This window comes from Lissotriton helveticus, chromosome 2_1, assembly GCF_964261635.1.
Source record: "Lissotriton helveticus chromosome 2_1, aLisHel1.1, whole genome shotgun sequence".
Taxonomy (NCBI): domain Eukaryota; kingdom Metazoa; phylum Chordata; class Amphibia; order Caudata; family Salamandridae; genus Lissotriton; species Lissotriton helveticus.
In genome coordinates this window covers 936,290,430-936,312,636 of record NC_136059.1, presented here as the reverse complement: position 1 = coordinate 936,312,636, position 22,207 = coordinate 936,290,430, and the positions used below count along the sequence as shown (strand labels likewise).

The 22,207-nt window shown below is 47.7% G+C and overlaps 1 protein-coding gene across 2 annotated transcripts in view; it reads right to left on the bottom strand.

The window, feature by feature from the left end:
- PRXL2C (peroxiredoxin like 2C) overlaps positions 1–22,207 on the bottom strand; it is a 96,296-nt gene that overhangs the window by 20,465 nt on the left and 53,624 nt on the right. For both annotated transcript variants that reach the window (XR_013607089.1, XM_078675669.1), the window contains exons 3-5: positions 21,388–21,441; positions 21,161–21,266; positions 18,000–18,131 (exon numbers count right to left, since the gene is read on the bottom strand). Coding sequence is in view for 1 of the 2 variants with exons in the window: in XM_078675669.1 (XP_078531795.1) it covers positions 18,000–18,131; positions 21,161–21,266; positions 21,388–21,441 (292 nt within the window). In the remaining variant the exon portion in view is untranslated. The remainder of the gene's footprint in view (positions 1–17,999; positions 18,132–21,160; positions 21,267–21,387; positions 21,442–22,207) is intronic.

Below are 22,207 nucleotides of genomic sequence, written 5' to 3'. Positions count from 1 at the left end.
GGAAGGAACCAATGGCTTGCCTCCCAAGACTTGGCACCCTTGCACCATTTCTCCTCTTTGTCCCAAGCACTGAAGTCTTCATCAAACAATGCTAAGCCCTGTTCTGGATTTACCAGAGTAGTACAATTCTCCTGCATGACATTGGTACCCCTTTACGCAAGCCATCGTGTCCCAGACAAACAGCCTGACATTTTTAGGTTTAAAGCATTTTATTGGTGCAACACAAGGAAACAAACATACAGATCATGTAAGGCATCAAGGCACTGCGGTCATGGCCGTGCTCGCAGCGTGAGTATCTCAAATAGGCATCTTAAAAGCAAACCAGTCCACAGCGTAAGTGAAGTCGAACAGTGTTGCAGGAAAATAATAACCCTTCCCCTAAAAGGTTCCCCCCAAGCCCCAACTCCCGGATCCCCCGTCCCCTCCCCCCCCCCTCGTCCAGTGCGCAGGCCTATCTCCTTTTATCTACCCTGGTCGTGCCTCAGCGAAAGAGACTAATCCAGCTTACCCTCAAGTGGTCGAGTCTGCAGGAGTCGTGAGCCTCAAGAGGCGGAGGTATTTGGAGCAGGTAAGTTCCTTGAATTCAGTGAGCAACAAGGGCTGGAACGGTTGCCACAGATCGTCAAATTGCTCTATATCCCCTGCCACAGTCAGCGATAGTTTCTCCATGCCCAATACATGCCACAGTCTATGGAGCCAGCCTGTGATAGAGGGGAGTGTAGTGGTGCGCCAGTGTTGTAAGATGTTCTGTACTGCGGAGCCTAGTGCAATAGCTATCTGTCTACCTCTGCGAGATCTAAGGGGATACATTAACTTGTTTGGAAGTCCTAACAGTACGTATGCTGGAAAGCGCGGTAGTTCGGTGTCGAAATGGGAGTCTATCTCATCTAGCACTTCTTTCCAGTATGAGTCCAGCAGTGAACAATCCCATAGAATGTGTGTTAGAGTGCCCACATGCCCGCATCCTCTCCAACAAGCGCTGTCCTTACTGCGGTCCATTTCATGTATTCGTTCTTGGGTGTAGTACCAATAGATAGAGACCTTAGTCAGTGTTTCTGTGAGTCCCATGTGGTATGCTGAGTGTCTTGCCCTGTATGATATCTGCTCCCATTCCTTATGGCTCAGTGTCCTGCCCAATTCCCGTTCCCAACGTTCCCTCCCCGGGCTGTAGAGGTGTGTAGGGGGTGGTTGCAGTAGCTTATAGAGGTCTGTAATTAGTTTGGCATCGGACGTGCGTGTCATGAGCCATCTTTCATAAGGGAGGAGTTGCCTATCCGCCGTTTCCCGTACTTGTGGGTGTAATGCCCAATGGCGAATTTGCATATAGCGGAGTCTTTCGGTCTCTGGGAAGGAGTAAGCCTGTCGGAAGCACGGGAAAGGAATGACCGCCTCCGGACCGTACATATGACACAGGGCCCGACACACGGCCGCTCGCCAGTGGGTGAAAGCCCCCTTTTCCATCCCCGGGGTAAAGTCCGGATTGTCTACCAACGGTGTGAGTGGCGATGGGAATATGGTAAAATTATGGGCAATGTTGGTGGCGTCCCATACCCGTAGGGGCATCCTGGTGACAAAGGAGGCATATAAGTTTGCTGGACGATGAATCCGGCGCAGGAACGGCACCTCTTGTAGGGGGCGACCCGCTACCGCCTGATCTTGAAAGAGCCAGTGTTTGTCCGATTCCCATCTACTCCATTCTACGAGGTAGCGCAGCTGTGCCGCTTGGAAATACTTGCGGAGATCTGGTATCCCCAACCCTCCAGCCTCAGGGGCCAGCATAGAAATTGTCCTCCGCATTCTGGGCTTCCTGCCCTGCCAGATAAAACGTGAGAGATCTGCCTGCGTCTGTTGGATCCACCCCGTAGGCGGTCGGAGCGGTAAGGCCCTGAACAAGTACACAACCTGGGGCAAGACCGTAATTTTCACTGCAGCTATTCTACCCAACCAGGAAAGGGTGCTGCGATTCCATCGCCCGAGTTCCTCCCGGATCTTCTTGCTCAATGTGGTGTAGTTAGCTGTCACCATGGCTGGCAAGGTGGGGGCCAGCTGAATCCCCAGGTAAGGCACCAGGTCTGACGACCATTGCATTGGGAATAGGCCCTGTAGGTAAGATCTGGTGGCCGGCGCAAGGGATATGTCCAGTGCTACAGATTTCCCCATATTCATTTTGAAGCCCGCGACCGCAGCAAAGGAGTCCAGCTCCTTAACGCACACAGGAAGGGCCGACCGGGGGTCATCTAATGACAGTATAATGTCGTCCGCGTAAAGACTTATTGTATGGGTAAAGCCCCCAAACCGTACCCCGGTTATCGCGGGATTGGTGCGTATACGTTGGGCGAAGGGCTCCATATAAAGGGCAAAGAGCAGGGGTGAGAGCGGGCACCCCTGTCTAGTACCCCTCTCCATGTCAAAGCTCCGCGAGCTGTAGCCATTCACCCGAACCACCGCCGTTGGATATTTATAGCAGTTAAGGATCATGGATCGGAATGTCTCCCCCATGCCAACCTTCAGTAGGACTTGTTCGAGATAGGGCCAGTGTACCCGGTCAAACGCTTTTTCAGCGTGCACCGCTAACATCATCCTCTCTCCGGGAATGCGGGATGCCTTCTCTATAAGGTGGACAATCCGCTTGGTGTTGTCCACCGTCTGCCGCCCGGGGACGAATCCTGCCTGGTCTGGGTCCAGGAGCCCTGGGAGATGGGGAGCCAGTCGGGCCGCGAGGATCCCGGTATATAGCTTAAGATTTATATTCAGGAGAGATATCGGTCTGTAGGAGCCGCAGTGCGACCGATCCTTTCCTGCCTTGGGAAGGACCGAGAGAGAGGCACGCAGGAGATCAGGGGGGATGGCCCCCGGCGCAGCAAACAAGTTAAATAGACGGGTGAGGAGTGGGGCCAGCGACGTGCAAAACGTTTTATAAAAGAGAGATGTATATCTGTCCGGCCCTGGGGCCTTACCGTGCTTAAGTTTGGCAATGGCTGAGATCACCTCCTCGATTCGAATTTCCCCGTGTAGGTGCTCTGCCTGCGAGGGGGCTAGGGAGGGGAGGGTGACCGTATCTAAATAGGCCGTAGTCGCAGAGTCATCCGGGGGATCCCCGGTGTAAAGATCTACGTAGAACCTGCGGAAGGTTTCGGCAATATGGACGTCCTCCGTGACCCTCGACCCTGTGGGGTCAACGATCTCCTTCACCAACTGCCGTTGATGCGTCACCCGGAGCCTATTAGCCAGCAGTCAGCCACATCGATCCCCCCCGGTGTAGTATGTGTGACGCAGACGAAGCGCAGCGTACTCAGTCCGGTCCATGTCCAGGGCTGTCAAGAGTTTCCTCGCCTCCTTAAGCTGCTTCCAGATCCGGGGGGCCCCCGTCCGGCGGTGTATCTGTTCGAGCTCCCGGACTCGCTGAGTGAGTTCATCCCTTTTACTCTGCCGTTCCTTATTTTCAGCTGAGGAGATGGCCAGAAACTCCCCCCTAAGGACGGCCTTCAAGGCCGCCCACTGTGTCGCCAAAGAGGTATCAGAGTTGTCGTTGAGAGACAAATAGTCCCCGATAGCGCCGGCAATGCGTATAACCACCACCGTCCTATGCAATAAGGTGTCCCGAAGGCGCCAGACCCTAGGTGGGCAAGATACCGGTGGCAGGCACAGCGTGGCGGAGACCGGGGCATGGTCCGAGAGGGATATCACTCCCATCTCCGTCGCTGAGGTCAAGGTACGTACTGGAGTTGTGACCAGAAGATGGTCTAGTCTCGGGTACGTCTTGTGTGCGTGGGAGTAATAGGAATACTCCCTATCAGTAGGGTGCATGCAACGCCAGAGATCATGGAGGTCCACCTCCGACAACTGAGCTTTACACCCAGCCGAGAACTCCCCGGCTTGCGGAGAGCGTTGGGCGGATCGATCTAGGGCTGAATCAAAGACCATATTAAAGTCTCCTCCGATGATAATGTGCCTGTCTTGCAAGGCGGTGACGTCTATCAGTGCCGATCGCAAGAAGCGTTCCTGCTGGTCATTAGGGCTGTACAAGGATCCAATTGTAAGGGTGACCCCCGACCCTGAACCTGAACCTGTAAGCTAATAGCCTGCCTTTGTGTTCGGCAAGTTTGTGCAAGACCTCCCCCTTGAAGCGTTGTGCTACCAGGATCGCTACTCCTTCCGTTTTAGTGTTGTTGGATGAGAAGAATTGTGTTGGGAACTTATGGGAGCGTAGTCTATGGGAGTCTTGGGGCAGCAAGTGGGTTTCTTGAAGGAGACAGATATCCGCTTGGGTGCTCTCTAGTAGTGATAACACTGCCCTCCTTTTGACTGGATTGTTTAGGCCCCTGACATTAAGAGTCACTATCCTAAGAGTCGTGGGCGGCATGTGAGATGGTGAAAGTAAAAGCGTAAGACCCCCGCCTAGGCGGGATAGGGCGCATGAATGCCGCTAGGGCGGCTGAGACCTGCATAGTGCACTGGACGACCCACCCACCCCTCCCGGTTCCCCTACCCCCAACGAAAACTCCCTCGTCCCTCCCCCCCAGCCCCTCGTCCCTTTACCCAAACTTAGAACAATCCCTGCTCCCTCCCTAGAGACCCGCTGCCAACCATCCCTGGTAATGCGTCGTCGCTGTGGAGTAGGTGTATCGCCGTCCGTTGCGGTAATTCCCAGTACATCACAAGTATCCTGGAGGGATCGAAGTTGGTGCAGGGTACCGTTCCCTCGAAAGATGAGGCGGAAAGGGTGTCCCCAGGAGTATTGCATCCCATGTTCTCTCAGGAAGTCCGTTGCTATCTTAAAGGCTTTGCGCTTCTGGAGCGTGATGGCGGAAAGGTCCTGGAAGAGGGCGATTGTTGCCCTCGGAAGCGCAATGACTGCTGCTTGCCTGCTTCATGTAAGATCCGTTCCTTAAGCGGGAAGTCAGGTAGGAAGGCTAGGATGTCCGGTGGTGGCGCTGAGGCTCGGCGTGTCCGACCCACCCTATGCGCCCTGTCGATTCTAATAGGGAAGTCCTCTTGTTCACTCAGTATCTCTCTAAATAAGGCTTGCAGGTACCCGGTAATGTCCTCCCCCTCTTCCGTAGGAGGCACTCCCCGGACTCGGATGTTATTCTGGCGGGACCGGTTTTCGAGGTCCTCATTGTGTGCTTCGAGGTCCAATTGTTGATCTCTCAGGCGGAGCACTTCCTGCTGCAATTGTTTGATCTCCTCGTCCCTGGAGTGTCCTGCTCCTTCCATGGTGGCCACTCGTTCACCGAGGCTATCAACCTCTCTCCGTACTTCTCTGACTTCCCCGGCTACCTCCTGCTTCAGCGTTTGGAAATCTTCGCGCAGGGAACTGAAGAGAGATTCCAGGAACGACCTGGTGACCGGTGGTTCCCTACCTTCGGCCTCCAGTGGGCTTCTTGAGGGGCCCGGCGAGTGCTGCTCTTTGTCTTGTTTCGTCGTTCCCCTGTTCAGCATTTCGGGACACGTCCGCTCCCCTTTCTTGCCCCCTCTGTTCCCGCCCATTGTACTCGCTGCCCCGTCCTTCACCGGGCTCGCCCGTTATGCCACTGCCTGGCCAGTCTCGCACCCGGCCCTCTGGAGCGTCACTAATCGGGCTGCAACCTCCTTCGGCCGACTCCGCTTGTTTTAAGAGACCTTACAGAGTCTATACCGGCCCTAGCCCCTTTTCCAATTCCGGACAGCGTCCCGTAAGCAGCGTGCCAACGGACCTCCTGTAGGTCCCAGGCCGCCATTGCTCCTTACGCCACGGTCCCCCAGGGGGTGCTTCCGTCCACCAGCTCCTATCGTTTCCAGCCTCGGTACTCCGCTCTCCTGGATGTCCGCCGGTGTCGTTTCTGCGTGCCAACTTTGTCCCGGTTGACCACCTCTGGCCGTTGTGTCCGGAACTCCAGGCCCGGAGTTCTCCGGCGACACCACTTCACCCCGTGCTGGCTCAATCAGGGGAGGCCCTCTTGTGTGTACCCCGACCTCTGATCACTTCGCCCACCAGCCTCTGTCCCTGGTGAGTTCCCTCCTTGGCGTGATCCGGGCCCCCGGCCAGACCAGGCCGCACGATTCGGCGCCCGCCACGTGGCGCACCGCTGAAGGAACGGGCCGGGTACGCACCCTCTGCACCGTAGACCGCTTCTCACAACGGCCGTCCCTGGTCAATATTCTGTCCGCCTACGATGTTTTATGGCCACCAGAGGTCCGGTCGGGCATGTGAGGGCCCCGTGTTCACCTATATTGTTTGACTCTAGGCCGGTTGTCTCTCACGCCGCTCCTCACCGAGGCCTCGCTGTTCCGGTGGAGATGAATCGGGGCCCGCGGCCTCCGCTGGCCGCCTTGCAATGTCGCCACAGGGAGCCGATTTTCGGGGCACCCCCTGTCGATGCGGTGCCTTCTCCCCTCCCCGCCAGTAGCCGTTTCCGTCGCCGCTCAGCCTGGGGTAGGGGCTCGTGCCGCTCCGTCTGTAGGCCGCGTCCCCGGCGTTGCGTAGAGGTCTCCGGCCGGTGAGACGTTCCGGTGCCGTCGCCGGACGTCTCCGGGCGCTCCACCGCCCCAGGACCTCTCCACCTCCTGCGCCCCCGAAGTCCTGCCTCCACTGTCTGGCAGTCCGCGGCACTCGGTTCTGCCTCGAGCCGGGCCTCGATGCTTCTCTTTCCCCCAGAGGGCCTCGGTTCAGGACTCCGCCTCTGCTCCGCTCCGGCTGTTGTCGCTCTTCGGAGCCTCTCCGCTGCAGCCTCCCCGGAGAGTGTGGGCTCAGCGACGGACCAGTGGTCGCTTCTCCGACTCCGCTGCAATTTCACCGTGGATCGGGGGGAGATCTGCGCTGAATCACGGCTTAAGGGCTCCGGTTCGGTGGAGCCTGCAGAGAGTGCGACCGCTTACCTCGCCATCTTGGCCACGCCCCCCCAGCCTGACATTTTTAAAAGGATTCTGGTTTATAGAGTGCCTGAATCAGAATGACTAAAGGGCAGAGCGAGCTAGAGAGAATGGGACAAAAAAGCATTCTAATCCACCTAGAGATGCAATCACCAGCAAATCTGAGAAACCAAAAGGAAGGCTCTAGCCGAGCGTTTCGACAACAGCTCCAACAGAAGCAATGAGATTTCTAGTATTATCAAGGACTTCACCACACCAGCAGCAACCATAAGCAATTATCCCCACCCAAGAACTGTGTAACAACCTATCAGACTTCTTCTGCAATAAAATCACAACCCCCTACATCAATTTCAACCCTCAACCGGATCCCATCAATTTTGCGATAAGTCTGCCAGAATCGAACAAAGGCATCACCCTGACAAGCTGGGCCCTATTAACTCCAGAACCCCGTTTGGCCTTTGCCACCACCAAGCCTTTGACAAAGGTTCAACCCCTATCAGCAAAACCCTCACCACCATTCTCAACACTTCCATCGACAGAGCAACTTTCCATGAAGTCTGGAAACTTGCAGCCATCAACGCCCTCCTGAAGAAGCTCTCTGTAGACCCAGCCATACTCAGAAACTACCGACCAATCCCCCTCCTACCATAAACTGCCAAGATCCAAGAAAAAGCCATCAATAGATGCCTCGCTGACCAACTCCCCAACTACCAGTTCCTCGACGACATACAATCAGGTTTTAGGTCACACCACAGTACAGAGACATCCCTCATTGCTGACATCTGGATGATCCACGACAGAAGAGGAACCGCATTCTTCATCCTTCCTGACCTCTCTGCAGCCTTCGACGCAGTCTCCCATTCCATCCTGATCAGATGACTTCATGAGGCTGGCATCCAAGAACCGGCCCTCAAGGATGTGCACCTTTCTTACCGGAAGAAAACAGTCAACATGACACCATACTTTAAAGAAGCCTGGAAACTCATTTGCAGAGTCTGGCAGGATTCTTGGCTCAGCCAGGCCCTCTTCAACATTGACATGACACTGCTATCAGACATCATCAGCGTGCACAACATCAACATACTTACCTACGCCGATGGCACACAACTAACACTGTCTCTCTCAGAAAGAACACCCAACACCAGAAACAACTTCAGCTTGTGCAATATCAAAGCGGCCACCTGGATGAAGTCCAAATGCCTCAAACTCAACACAGAAATGACCAAACGAGTGATCTTCAGAAAAGATTCCTTGTCGAGGGACTCCACCGGGTGGCAAGCTGGACATGTCTGACCAGGTCAATGGTGTCGCTGCAGCCTGCTTCCACATCCTAAGGTTGCTCTTTTTTTTTAATGGCTACCTAAAACACCAGGAAAACAGTCACCCTAGCCCTCGTCACCAGCAGAGTGGACAACGGGAAACACACTCTAGGCAGGAATACCAACCAACTCATAAAAAGATTTTAAACAATCCAGAATTCAGCTGCCACACTGGTCCCCGTTATATTGACCCCGTGTACATTAGCGCACACAGTACAAGCTCCTTACCCACATATAAAAAGCAACACACAACATACGTACCACCTACCTGAACAGATGTGTAGAGTTCCACCAACCCACTAGGCACCTGAGCTCAGGCAAAGTTCCACTTGCACAAGTACCATGCATATACAAAAGCAGGGCAGGAGACCATGGTTTCTCATAAATCATGTCACTATAGAGTGACACAGTTCCTAAGAAAGAAGTAAGACTAGAGAGAAACGGGGAAGGATTGGTAGTTTCTATGGGAAGGTCAGGGGGACCTTTACTTGATGCCCTCACACACCCTGAAGGATGTCATGCTTCATCATGGGGTGGTGCTCCTTGTTGCGCCGGCGCTGCAATGCCCAAGGGGTTACTTTATCGGTGATCCTTTTAGGAATCTAGCCGTAAGGTGTGTGCAGGTCAGCGTGCAATTGTAAGTGAAGTGTAGATGTTAAAAGGTGACTAGAGGGGGTGAGGCAAATTGATTTAATGTAAAGACCCTCTATCATCAATAAAAAAAACAAAAGGTTGTGTGCTGCTCGAGGGTGCTAATGGCCCTCAGTAGCTAAGTCTTTTATAGACGAGGATAGGGTTGACATGTTTCGCGCTGTGCTGTGGTCTCGGGAGGAGATCCTTCACTCTTCTTTAGGACCTAGGGGCAGTGAAATGGTGGGGGGGGGATGGATTATGTTGTGGTCTCAAAAAGATATCTCAGTACCACTCAATGGACCCATGAAGTGGTCCTATCTGTAACGACAAAATACGAAAGGAGAAAAGGAACTAGTAGTTAGTGTGAGTTATCACATATAGTAACATTGTATGTATGTGAAGTGCAGGCCCCCGGTTGCAGGGCCCAAGGCTACATTATCATAGACACACCCACAGAGTATTCAATTTATTTATTTATTTATTCAAAGTTTTATATAGCGCAAACAAGATCTTTACAGATATCAGAGCGCTTCACAGAGACAGGGGTAGGGGCAACAGGACTGAACAGAACTAACGGGAAACAGTATAATAGTCACTAACATAATAGGAAAACAGTAGTGTACAGAGAACATACCAATATACAACCAGGTAACAAGTAGTATAAGACGGCGCAAAATCATTGATCACGCTACAACAGAGTTCAGGTAAACTTTGGATGTAGGGATGGCTTATACCAAATTCTAAGGATAGAGAGAACAAGGGGTGGGGGCATCGTGAGGGTGATTCAACAAACTAAAGTGTATCATATAGTGGTCGGTAGTAGGAGAGTAGCATAATAGTGTCACAATCAAATAAGAATATAGTGCCAATAGGCAATCAGGAGATCAAAAGTTCAAAAATACACAGCGATGCAGAGACTCTGATCCATCACCTATAAAGTTCAGGTGAACTTGGCCATGAGGATGGTTTTCACCTCTTTCTTGAAGAATGCAGTGGAGGAGATAAGCCTGGTTTCAGGAGGGAGTGCATTCCAGATCCTGGGTGCCATTCCTGAAAAGGTGCGCTTGTATGTTTTTTCCTTCCGGAATCTACGAGGTTTCAGGAGTAGGTTTTTTGTGCTTCTATTGGATCTCGAGCCACCTGATATAGACAACTTTTGAGCGAGGTAGTTGGGTGCCTTGTGGTGCACGGCCGAATGTGTCATAACGGCAATTTTTAAATGTATTCTGGCTTCAAAAGGTAGCCATTTTAGAGATTTTAAGTCTGGGGATATATGCGAATGTTTTCTTGAGCCAGTGATGAGTCTCGCGGCAGCGTTCAGGGAGGCTCTTAGGGGTGCTGTTGTGGCTAACGGGAGTCCGCTGAGGGCCAGAATTCCATAGTCTATGCGAGGGATGACTAACGCTTGTACAGCCGTTTGGAAGTCCTTGGCTGGGAGGAAGGGTTTAAGTTTCCTCAGTGTGTTGATTTGGAAATTAGCTCCTTTTGTTGCTTTGCTAACGTGCTGTTGCATGTTGAGCTTGGCGTCGAGTGTGATGCCTAGGGATTTCGCAGAGTCCACGATGGTAGGTTGGACATTGAGTGCTGTTAGGTTATTGAGCCAGGTTTGGGTGGTGGTAATTTTCGCCGGAGGTGAGATGAGTAGAAACTCAGTTTTCAGAGCATTTAGTTTGAGGTGATTAACGGCCAACCAGGATTGAGTGTTACTAAGTGTAGAATTCAGGAGTTTGATATCTTCCGGGGATCGTAGCTTTAGGTAAAGTTGTGTGTCATCGGCGTACATATGGAATTGAACATTGGATGCTTGGAGCAAGGTGGCGAGCGGTTCCATGACGAGGTTGAACAGTGTGGGGGAGAGGGAAGATCCTTGTGGGACACCTAGATCTGCTGGCACAGGTGTAGATAGCACATTGTCAATCTTGAACTTCTGAGTCCGGTTATAAAGGAAGGAAGTAAACCATTTGAGAACAGTTCCCGATAGACCCATTCTAGTGCTTAGCAGCTCCAGTAAGTTCTCGTGTTTGACCCTGTCAAATGCTGAAGAGAGGTCAAGAAGGATGAGGAGGCAGGATTCATTGCGATCTAGAATTTGGAGGGCGTCATCAATTATGTGCGTCATAGCCGTTTCCGTGCTATGATTCGCTCGGAAGCCTGATTGATGAGCGTTGAGGAGGTCATATTGGTCAATGTGTTTTGTTAGTTGGAGTTGGACACATTTTTCCAGCAGTTTGGCCAGGGTGGGGATATTGGTGATAGGGCGGTAATTGTTCAGGTCAGACGGGTCAGCTGTAGGTTTCTTGAGTATAGGCGTGACTTGCCCCACCTTGAGGGAGTCTGGGATGAGACCTTGTTGAAGGGAGCTGTTAATGATTTTGGTCCAAAGTGGGAGGAGCAGGGGGATGAAGTCTTTTACAGCATTGGCAGGTAGGGGGTCTATGAGGTGATTAGAGGGCTTCAGGGTGCCGAGCAGTTTGTGTATTGCTTCTTCCGAGTAGGTGTTGAAGGACAACCATGATGCATTATTTTTAGGTTGAGTGTTAGTCCTTTTGGTGTGACTGGGGAATCGGCTTACATCCATGAAATGAAATGAAATGAAACAAATATTTATAAGAGCGCACTGCGGCCAAGCGGCTTCCTGGCGCTGAGGATCACAGCCACAATTTGCTAGGGAACCGGGGGAAGTTAGACAGGAAAAGCCTGAAGAAAGAGGAAAGTTTTAAGGGCTTTACAGAAATGTGAAAAAATGGGAATAGAACGAATTGAAAGGGGAAGAGAGTTTCAGATCTGGGGAGCCCGCACCGAGAAACGAGTGCCTCCGGTGCGGGATTTACGGAAGCGGGGGACGTGAAGAAGAGAAAGAGAGGACGAGCGAAGAGAACGACAAGGGGCATGAGAAGAAACTAAAGAATTGATGAAGAGAGGAGCAGATCGGGCATGAGCCCGGAAAGCCAAACAGGCAAGTTTAAAATGAGATCTGAGGTGAACAGGGAGCCAATGAAGGGATTTAAGGGCAGGAGTGATGTGGGAAAACTTGGGAAGACGAAAAACAAGACGGGCTGCCTGGTTCTGGATGGCCTGGAGGCGGCGAGTTTCGTAGGCAGGAATGCCTACGAACAGGCCATTGCCATAATCCAGGCGAGAAGAAATAAGGGCAGAAATAATAGTTTTAAGGGCATCAACAGAGAAAAACCGGGAAATTTTGCGGATGAGGCGGAGGGAAAGGAAACAAGCGGAGACGACGGCGCTGATGTGCGCATGCATAGAAAGATCATTGCTGATCTTGATGCCCAAAGTCCGGACGGAGGAGACATGATGAGGTCATTTCTTATGTTGTCGGTCTTTAGCTTAAAGAAAGCAGGTAGTTGGGTGCCTTGTGGTGCACGGCCGAATGTGTCATAACGGCAATTTTTAGCTGTATTCTGGCTTCAAAAGGTAGCCATTTTAGAGATTTTAAGTCTGGGGATATATGCGAATGTTTTCTTGAGCCAGTGATGAGTCTCGCAACAGCGTTCAGGGAGGCTCTTAGGGGTGCTGTTGTGGCTAACGGGAGTCCGCTGAGGGCCACAATTCCATAGTCTATGCGAGGGATGACTAACGCTTGTACAGCCGTTTGGAAGTCCTTGGCTGGGAGGAAGGGTTTAAGTTTCCTCAGTGTGTTGATTTAGAAATTAGCTCCTTTTGTTGCTTTGCTAACGTGCTGTTGCATGTTGAGCTTGGCGTTGAGAGTCAATAATACTAAATGCGCGTGAAAATGAAAGTTATCAGGGGAGTTGATGGACAAACAAACAAATGAACATCTAAGCAACAGAGGTGCTCTCATTATGCCAAGTCATTATACAGGCCCTCCAGGATTTCGCGGTTTGCCGCGAAATCGGCACATTTGTAAAAATGCCGCGATTTTTGAAAAAAGGGCCCGCAAAATCGGCACTTTTGTAAAAATGGTGGGATTTTTACAAAAGTGCCCGCGAAATCTAGACATCCAGACCCCTTTCAAGGGGGCGGGGCGGGTCTGCGGAAGGGGGGGGGTTGGAAAAACCCATCTGGTCGATCTCATACCTGTGGAGGCAGTGACAGCCCCCGCTCCGTGGGAAGCCTGGGAGGGGCAGCTCTATGGGACCCCCCAGGAAGTCTCCCTTCTGGATTGGCTGTAGTTACTTGACGCGGAATAAACTTCTTACTCTCTTACTCTCTTCAACCTACTGCTGTTCCTCTGCTTCATTTTACTGGCGATGAACGGACACTGAACTTACTGTCGCCCAGGAAGAGAGCCGCTGAAAGAGCTTGTACTGTGAGACGCAGTGAGCCGGAGGTCGCAGTAGTGCTGCTTCGCAGCAAACCATTTCAAGGCTCTTCAGGAAACGTCCTTTTCCAATTATGACTTGTCATTGGAAGTCCTCAGGACAGGAGAAGAGCTTTATGTGGTAGAGGGTGAGTGAGACATGCCGTGAGCGCAGTAAAGGCATGTGTGCGCATGAGACACGCTGTGGCTTGTAGCTACATGATTGGTTTGTTGGTTGCCTGGCAACAGACGCTACACTGGCCACAAACCTCTCTGCTGGATTAACACTTGCTGCCCTGGCAAGTTTTGCACCAGTTTTAGCGGTGCTGTATAGAAATTGTTTCTGGTTATTGTGACCGTATAAAGCATTAATATAGAAGGAATATTAGCTCCTGCTGTAGTTTTACATGCCAATGTAAACCAGCTGCATGGTGGAAGGGCTGAAGGTTTTGAAGCATATGTCCAAGCAGTTGGAGGGGATATTTTTAACTGCATCGAGGAAGCTGGCTTTGTCTGAGTGCTGAAGCGAGGAGAGTACTGAAATAACTTACACCCATTCACGAGGATGATGATAATGGAGATGAGGAGACAGATGAGTATGATGCTACATTAAACAGTTTTAAATTTTGGTGGGGAAATGAAGTGGTGACGAGGTTCAGGGCCTGCTGTATGTGAACCAATCTTGAAGGCGCCTCCACGATGGCACAAGTGAAGACAAAAAACTGAAATTGTGTGCAGCCATACTTCATCCCGGGCAGCACATTCTTACTCCAGCTTCGAGTCTTCAATGGAGAGCCCAAGGCAGAAAAGGAAGTGTAACTCATCCTTAAGCAGTAGGCTGCAGTGATGGATATGAAATGGACTAAACACCGGCAGCCTTGTCCGTTAAAGAATCTCGCCACCCGCAGATTTCCAGGGTAAGCTTTTCACTTGCTGAACTCTTTCCGCCCGCTCCAATCGCCCAACTCCAATCTGTCCAACTCCAATCCAAAAGATTCTGCCCACTCCAACCTGCCGGACTCCAAAACAATCTGACCCACTCCAATCTAAAACAGTCTGCACCACTACAATCCAATCCACCCCAATCCAATCCACCCCAATCCAAACCACCCCACCCAAATCCAATCTATCCCACCTCAGTGCCTAATTTGAGCTGGTGGTTTCTGGTGCTCAAATCTGGCACTTAATCATCAACACCGGCGCTTTTCATGAGCACCAGTTAAGGACACATTCATTTATGGTAGGCATGGGGAGATTAAATGATTTGCCTAGAATCACAGGATGTGGATTGATGCTGAGACTCAAACCTGATTCCCCAGCTCCGAAGTCAGCAGCTTTGGTTATTGTGCCACATCCTCTTCCCCAATTTCACAGTTAGTAGTCTGTTTTAGGAGACACTAACAGGAGAAAAGGGCTGGTGCAAGCTGCCTCCTGACAAGGGTCCTGGCACTTTTTTGTGTGCAAATTAACCGTTGCTCACTCCATCCCAATCTACCTATATCCAATCCACCCTACCCTAATCCAGTTCATCCCACCCAATCCAATCCACCGCACAGCACTCTAAGTAATTCTGCCGCGTGCCCAGTATGCGGCGGGCCTTGGGGGGATTGCTTTTGGGGCATTTATTCATTAACATTTTTATGTCCTATATGCAGCCTTGAAGCCAAACAAAGTGTCTACATTGTAAATAAACCAAATATGCGTAGTTTCATGTTGTTAAACAACTAAAAAAACGAAGATATCTGTGTTTGTTGTAGGAAACACCGCTAAATAAAATGCCGCTAAATTGCCGCTAAATTTCCATATTTGTGCCGCTAAATTTCCATTTTTGTGCCGCTAAATTTGCTAATCAATGCCGCTATATCCACGTGTGGCACTCTAAGCAATTTGTAGTACGCGTAATGTGCTCGCTATGCAGTTCAAACGGTCAGAAAGGACTGTGGTAGTTTAAAAAAGTGTTGATTCAGGTTAGGCATAGCATGCATTGATGGCAAAACCTCATTGGTCAAACTGTGCCGAATATGGTTAGGGAGGACAGCTCACCTAATCGTTATGGGTGTATAATCCCATGAGGTACGGCAGAGGTGACCACCATCGCGATCTGTTAAAAAAGTAAATGGTATGCATTGCTAGAGAGGCAGAAACAAAGCAAAAGGATGCGGGCACAGCGGATGGTCCGTACTTACAGTTATGACGTGCAGAAGAGGTTCATTGACCTACTCAACCTCTCGCCGGCTCGTGGAGTGTTCCGTTTGCCAATACGTGGTACTTGAAAGACTTGAATGGTGGGAGGGGCTGGGCGCCTACTGTCGTGACGGCAAGGTTACATGTGTTTCTGCCGTTGATGGGCTGGAGGAGGCTGGAAACATGGCGGCCATCTTGGAATATAGGTATATATATATGGAGGGTGGTGAACAGCCACTGTCATGGTGAATCTTTCAGGGTTATCATATCTTAATTCTCATAAATCACCCCTTAAGCATAGAACGACTTCCCACACCACATTAGAACCTTCTCATCACTTCTTAAATTGTGCAAGAAGCTTAAGCAGGGCCGGCTTTAGGGCAGTGCGACTGGTGCGGCTGCACTGGGCGCTGACCTGTTGTGGGGGGGGGGAGGTGCTGTGATCTAAGGAGGGCGCTATTTTTAGCAATATCTTTTGATAGGAGAGATGTGAGGCACTATTGCAGGTGGTACGGAGAGAATCTGAGGAGGCGGTCATGGGACATGGGGGTGCCAAAAGTGATTGTCGTACCGGGCGCCATCAGCGCTAAATCTAGCCCTGAGCTTAAGACCTAGCTCTTTGAGTAAGGTCCAGCACCACACACCTGTGGAGCACCAGGATTCCCTCATGGGTGATTAAGCACGATAAAAATCCTCATAACATAACAAGTAGTTTTAAACTGAATGACTGAAATATAAAAGAAAAGATAATGTTCCGCGACACCTGAATGATATGGTACATGTGCCGTGTTCCTGTGACAACTTCTCCATCCAGAACACAATGCATTTTTTGATGTTCTGTAGTCACTACACGGAATTAAGGATGACATTTTTGGTCCCAATACTTAAGGAGGGGGGCTTTTTGCAGGTTAAGCCTGCTCTCCTTTACCTGCAATTATTACAGTCCTCTATTATCAGCTTTCATGTTGCAAGTTTTTGGGTGGGTGCTGTAAGGATTAGAAATAAGAAAAATTGTTTGATTAATTGTACATAAATGAATTTGGATGTATATATGTATGATGATTGTACACCAAAAATTGTCAGGGGGGGCACTCAAAAGAGTTAATGTTTTTATTTTATTTATTGTGTTTTTAATCAATGAAATTTTCATTCTATGTATATTTCCGGATGATTTTTAATTGGACTATGACTCTGTTTTTATTCTGTATTACCAAGTGTATTTAATTGTATATTCTGTATAGTTCCATTGTCTTTTTATGATATTGATTTATCGAAATAAAGTATTCTGACTGACTGACTGACTGACTGACTGACTGACTGACTGACTGATATGGTACATGAGCCATTAGTTACCATTAAAGTGGCAAAGAAACTTGTTTGTTAGGATCAGCTACAGAAGAACACATGGATCACTAATTGTTTCCACAGAGATTAATAATAACGGAGATTAATGAGCACATTTGGTCAGTGGATTAGTACTAATGAGCCATGTACAGCTGGTTTCACATCCAAGTTAAAGATCAGTGGAGGCATCTGTGATGGCAAGGTCAAGCAATAACCATACAATGGTATACAGACAGCAAGCCTCTAAAGAATTGAAAGAGCAAGAACCCCATCAAAGGGGATCTCCTCTGGGAACAGATAACAAGAACCCACAGCCAAACATATGAGTAACTCATTTTTACCAATGTATCTCTACAAAAGTGGTGGAAATGAGTCAAGGAAAAAGGATGCAAGTAGACAAATCAAAAAGGTAAAGAGACCCAAATGTATAGGTCTCTGAGCATAAATCAACGAAAATGGAGAACACTTAAAAAAGTGATGAGTTCAAAAAGGAAAGAGCAAGTGATTGGTGAAGATAAAAACAGAAAATCCATACACTTGGTACTTCTTAGAGTACCTTGATAAGCTTCCAACAATGGGAAATAGGGTGCGCACACTAAAAGACACTTACAGTCTACTTGATGACACATTAGCGCTGCGGAATATCATGGAACTTTCCACAACAGGTTTACTTGAACTTACTGGGATATACTGTAGAACATCAGAGCATTATGTGATGTCTCTTTTAAGAACTACTGATATTTCCATAACTGTATTACGAACTGATATGTATGTACGACACCGAGGAAATGAAAGCATAAAGAAAGTTTTTTTTTTAAAACAACAATTCAACAAACCTTTTAAAGAAGAGTTATGCATCTTCCAAATCTACAGAAGAGAATGCGTCTAATGATATACACTACAATTCATTTTAATATGACAAGATTTCATTTACTTTTAGCATTCTTAAAAGCAGCAAAGTAAGTAGTTTTACACACAAACACACAAATGCAAATAAATCACACACAAGCACTTTTACAAGATACAATTATTAAATGGCTTAAATATTTGCTAAATTTCAAACTTGCATATATGTAGATAGTCGATTATACTACATAATGACAAAATATGTATTTAAAAATATCTTTCAGATATCAGACATAAATATTGTGTCCTAAACATCATTTACAAAAATAGTAACCCATTGGGTGTATATTTTCTACAATTAACTCCAAAGCGGCAATAGTTTGGCAGACAATTTTTATGTCACAAATATGTCAGCCGATATTGTGATATTTTGGTACCACACCTTTGTGACTTGCTAAATGCTCATGCACCGCCTAATAAAAGAAAAACATATGATTACTAGCACAACTTTTAACTCATGAAAATAAAATTAGCTAACTTACCAGGACCTACGATTAGAGCCCCTCCTTGCTGAGCTGGATCTCCCTGAAAATCAAAGGCGGGCCCAGTCACAGCTCTCCATAAGCTCTTAAGGCTTCCTGACAGCAAGTTGGACTTCACGTGAGGGCTTGGTGCTGAAACATCACATGGAAACACTGGTGAGTTACTGCACAGTGACACTAGACTATGAAACACAAATGTAAGATACTATTAGTACACAATGCCACGGCTTCTTAAACACACTGGGGCAAATTCAGCATAATGGGTCAAGACCATATAAATCTCACATATGCAGATTTTTGGTTCATATCTGTTTTGAACCACGAATACTATTTGGGGGTGGACTATAGTGACTCCCCAAATAAGAAAATACTGGAATGACGCAAAAGGTTACAGTGGTGAGTTTGTACATATATTAGGGCACCGAACGCTGATATTCAGATTCAAAAACAGAGTATCCCTGGTTAATCTATATGTTGTTAAGAAAGGACCCTCGGTACTTGTGTGGAAAAACCAGCTGAATTATAAATAGTACTAGAACCATAAGAGTGAGGAGCAGGTTCCAATAGTGGATATTGGAGAAATCACAGGTATGTGAAGAAATACCTAAAAGTATTTTGTGGGAACATTGGAAAAACCTACTGGATTTGAACATAATATTGAAGGACAATGAATGTCTACGGGTTTTCAAAATGAAAGACAAACCTACCATCATGAAAGATGATGTTGTGAACTGAATCAGTAGCGTGACAGGCAAATGGTGCGATAAGACTTTGTGATGTGAACATTTAAATTTAGACAGATTTCCCTCACTTACGATAGGAGGAATGTTAGTTTTGCTAAACTAAGTTAGTTGGTTTTCTATCTTAGATATAACTGCATGCCATTAGGTTTCAATACACAGTGGTACCAGAACTTGACCGTCTAGAACATGTGCATTCCTCATTGCACAATGCTACCTCGCTCTCTCATTATACCTCTGTATCTGCTTCACCTATGTCTCTCTATTTCGCCACTTTGAGCTCTGCATCTCATCACTCCTACTAGCCTTCACCCAACTCATCACTGGGTAGATTGAAAAGCACTCCTCGAGAAATGCAAAATGGTGCTCCAAAGATTACAGCGGTGTAGTCCAGCAGGCGGGAGCAAGAAAGTACATAAAGTAACAGTTCTGACCCCTACACCTCTGTGTCCTTAAATACAACTCAGCTAAGTTCGTATTTTGCATTGTAAAGTTTTACTATCAATGCCTCAGTTTTGCTACAATGGTACATTCATTGCATCACATACTGGAAAATGACTGACCTTGTCAATGGACATTTTCCTACAATTAAACATGCAGAGGAAAACATGTTCCCAATCTGCTGTGAACAATAGCATTATGATGCCAATAAATCAGTGAGGATAGCCAGTGATGCCTCAATATATGGGTTGGATAGTATAAGCTATATGTGGAAAGAGAATAATTCAGAAGTGTGACAGCATCAAAAAGACCTCACAGCTAGGTTGAATAGGAACAGTTCGCTGTGTAAGACCACATTTCTACATAGATCTAGAAATATCCATTTTTCTGTAAAGCAGAGGTCTTCAAACTGAACAGTGAGGCACACACCCCCTTGAGGGTCCGTGACTGCATTACCGGGGTGGGGGGCAGGGAGGAGGGGTGAAGCGTCAGCAAGGACTTGTAAATGAAGAAGGCCTGGAAGTGCAGCCTTGTTTATCTGGCGCGTTTCCAGGCAGACTTAATTTATAGATATTGAAATGCATAAAAAAGTGTGCAACTGTAATCCTGAGTTCCCTGGGGCACAGTCAGTGTGTAGGGCGACAGGGTCACAGATATGGCTATAAGGACCAAAATATTCACTACCTATTTTGTTATACCATTGCACTCTTGCTGAGCCTCGGAGCTTGGGACCATGGGAGGGGAAAATTAAAGCATAGTTTACACTTTAGTTTGGGCTTTAGAGAGATGGCAGCGAGGATGGATGAAGCAAGATAAAGGCCCATTTTCCTTTTTTTTTAAAAGACAGGAAACAGCCCACTTTACAATGCAGTAGCTATCATTAGTGAAGCAGGTGTAGCAGCACTGGGATCCAGGGGTCTAAGGGACCCAGTAGATCACAATTATGACTGCCTTTCTCTAAAAAAAAGGGTAGGATGTGATATTCCTTAGTAGTATTAGAGCTGAGAGCAACTTTGCTGCAAAAAGATGGGGGCAACACCTTGGGGCTCATTTGTATTCTAAAAGGGAGAAGTTGTGGCTTAAGGGCGAAATCTGCCAACCTTTGAACTAGGTTCAAGTCCTGATCATCTGGTTGACCTCTGGCACACCCAGTCTTCACCAAATCAACAAAATGCCAACTGGCTGCGGAAAGCTGCAACAATGACCGGACCCAAATTTCCCCCAGATGTGTTATTTAGTGAAAAAACCCTGCCACCTGTGTCAAAAATGACACTTGCTGTGGCAAGGAGAGACCAAGCATAAAGGAACCTTTTTACAAAGTCACTAGAGGCTGTCACTCGAGCAGTGGGACTCCTCTGGGGTACTCAAGTTTTCCTACCGGTCACATACGTCATCCCGTATTAAAGCATTGGCCATAAAGTGTATGTGGCTAATATCAACTGATAAGTCAATTAAAACATTTGCCATAATTGGACTATCTGTGGTCAACATAAAAGAAGAAATACAATCTAGCATGCAGTACATGTAGACATTCTGGCTTTGGCATCACAGAACGCTGTGGTAGTAGGCACGCTTAGCAGCATTTGGTCTATTGAGCCTGAGTTGAACGGAAGACACCTCTTTGGGTTTATAGGAATATCTATATGAGCTTGTTGCAATCCCTGAAACATCTATTTGAGCTTGTTGCAGTCCCTGACCTACTAGAGTGTGACAAACCTTCCTGTGATGTAGCATGGACAGTCATAATAGATGAATGCATGCAACTGTTTGAATCTGCTAGTTTCTAACATATCACTATCAGTCCCTTATTTTCATACTTTCGGTGCAAAGCGAAAATACAAAGAACTATACACTTTCGACAACTAAACATCTTGGGAAACTGAGGGATAAGGTAACGTCCTTCGACCCACCCCCTACACATGGGTTTTAACTCCCCAGGCTGAAGCAATTTGAACTCGCCAATGTCAATTAATTTCATACCTGCTATGGAGAAGACTTCGCCCTTTTTCATGCCAAGCTTTTTGTAAATTTCTCTCTCTGGATCCACATAGATTTCATGTGTATAACCTGTTAATTTGCAGAAAGGCTAAACAAGAACAATGTAGTTAATCTTCGTCAAAAACTCACAACCAACAACACTCAGAAATAAAGAAGGTGACAACTAGTTACTAATTTTAACATAGCAAAAAACAGGAGATCATATTTACCTCGATATGATGGGAAGACGATTGTCCAATAACTATCAGCTTGATATCAGCATCCTGTAAAGTGAGGCAAGGTTACATGAAAGGAACCGGAAATTACTTGACAGGTTTTTCGCATACGGACAATTTTTAAAATGACAGCATCATGCTCCACATTTTTGCCAAGTAAGCCAATTGTTCACAATACAAACTTTGTAGGTGCCATTTTTGTTTGGAAAATCTAATAATCTATGGTATTTCCATCCCTGGAGTTCTCAGTAACTTTGCAGAGTGTAGGAAAAAGCGAGCCAATTTGCTCCCAACTCATAAAGGAGCTGTTGAGAGTGCACTCTGCCTCATTCTGGCACGAAGGGTCTTTCTTGATTTTACGTTTATTGTTATTTTATTTGTGTTAAAATCATTCAGTGCCCTGTGTTTGCTTCAGATCTCAATAGGAAAACATCAGAAACTTTGAATTATTTTTGTGATAGTAAATATTTGATTACAGCGAAGGACTGGCCCATAGGAAGGTTTCATATTTTACATTAGGGTGGGGATTCTGAAAGGCAGCTTTGTGTGTGGCTCAGTCAGTCGCATATCCTGCTCTGCCAATAACTCTTCTACTGTCCCACGTATCTTTCAGCCAACCTTTGCACAACTACATGCCTCAAGTTTAAGGCACTGTTAAATTCTGGGGGAAAGGAGGCACCTTCTGGTGTTCCTTTGTTGCCATTAATACAAGCACCAGTTCATTGCATAATAGCACAATATACTTCGCGTTAATATAATTTGTTAGTTACAGAACACAGACATCAGAACTATAAAGTAATCATTTTTCAAGATT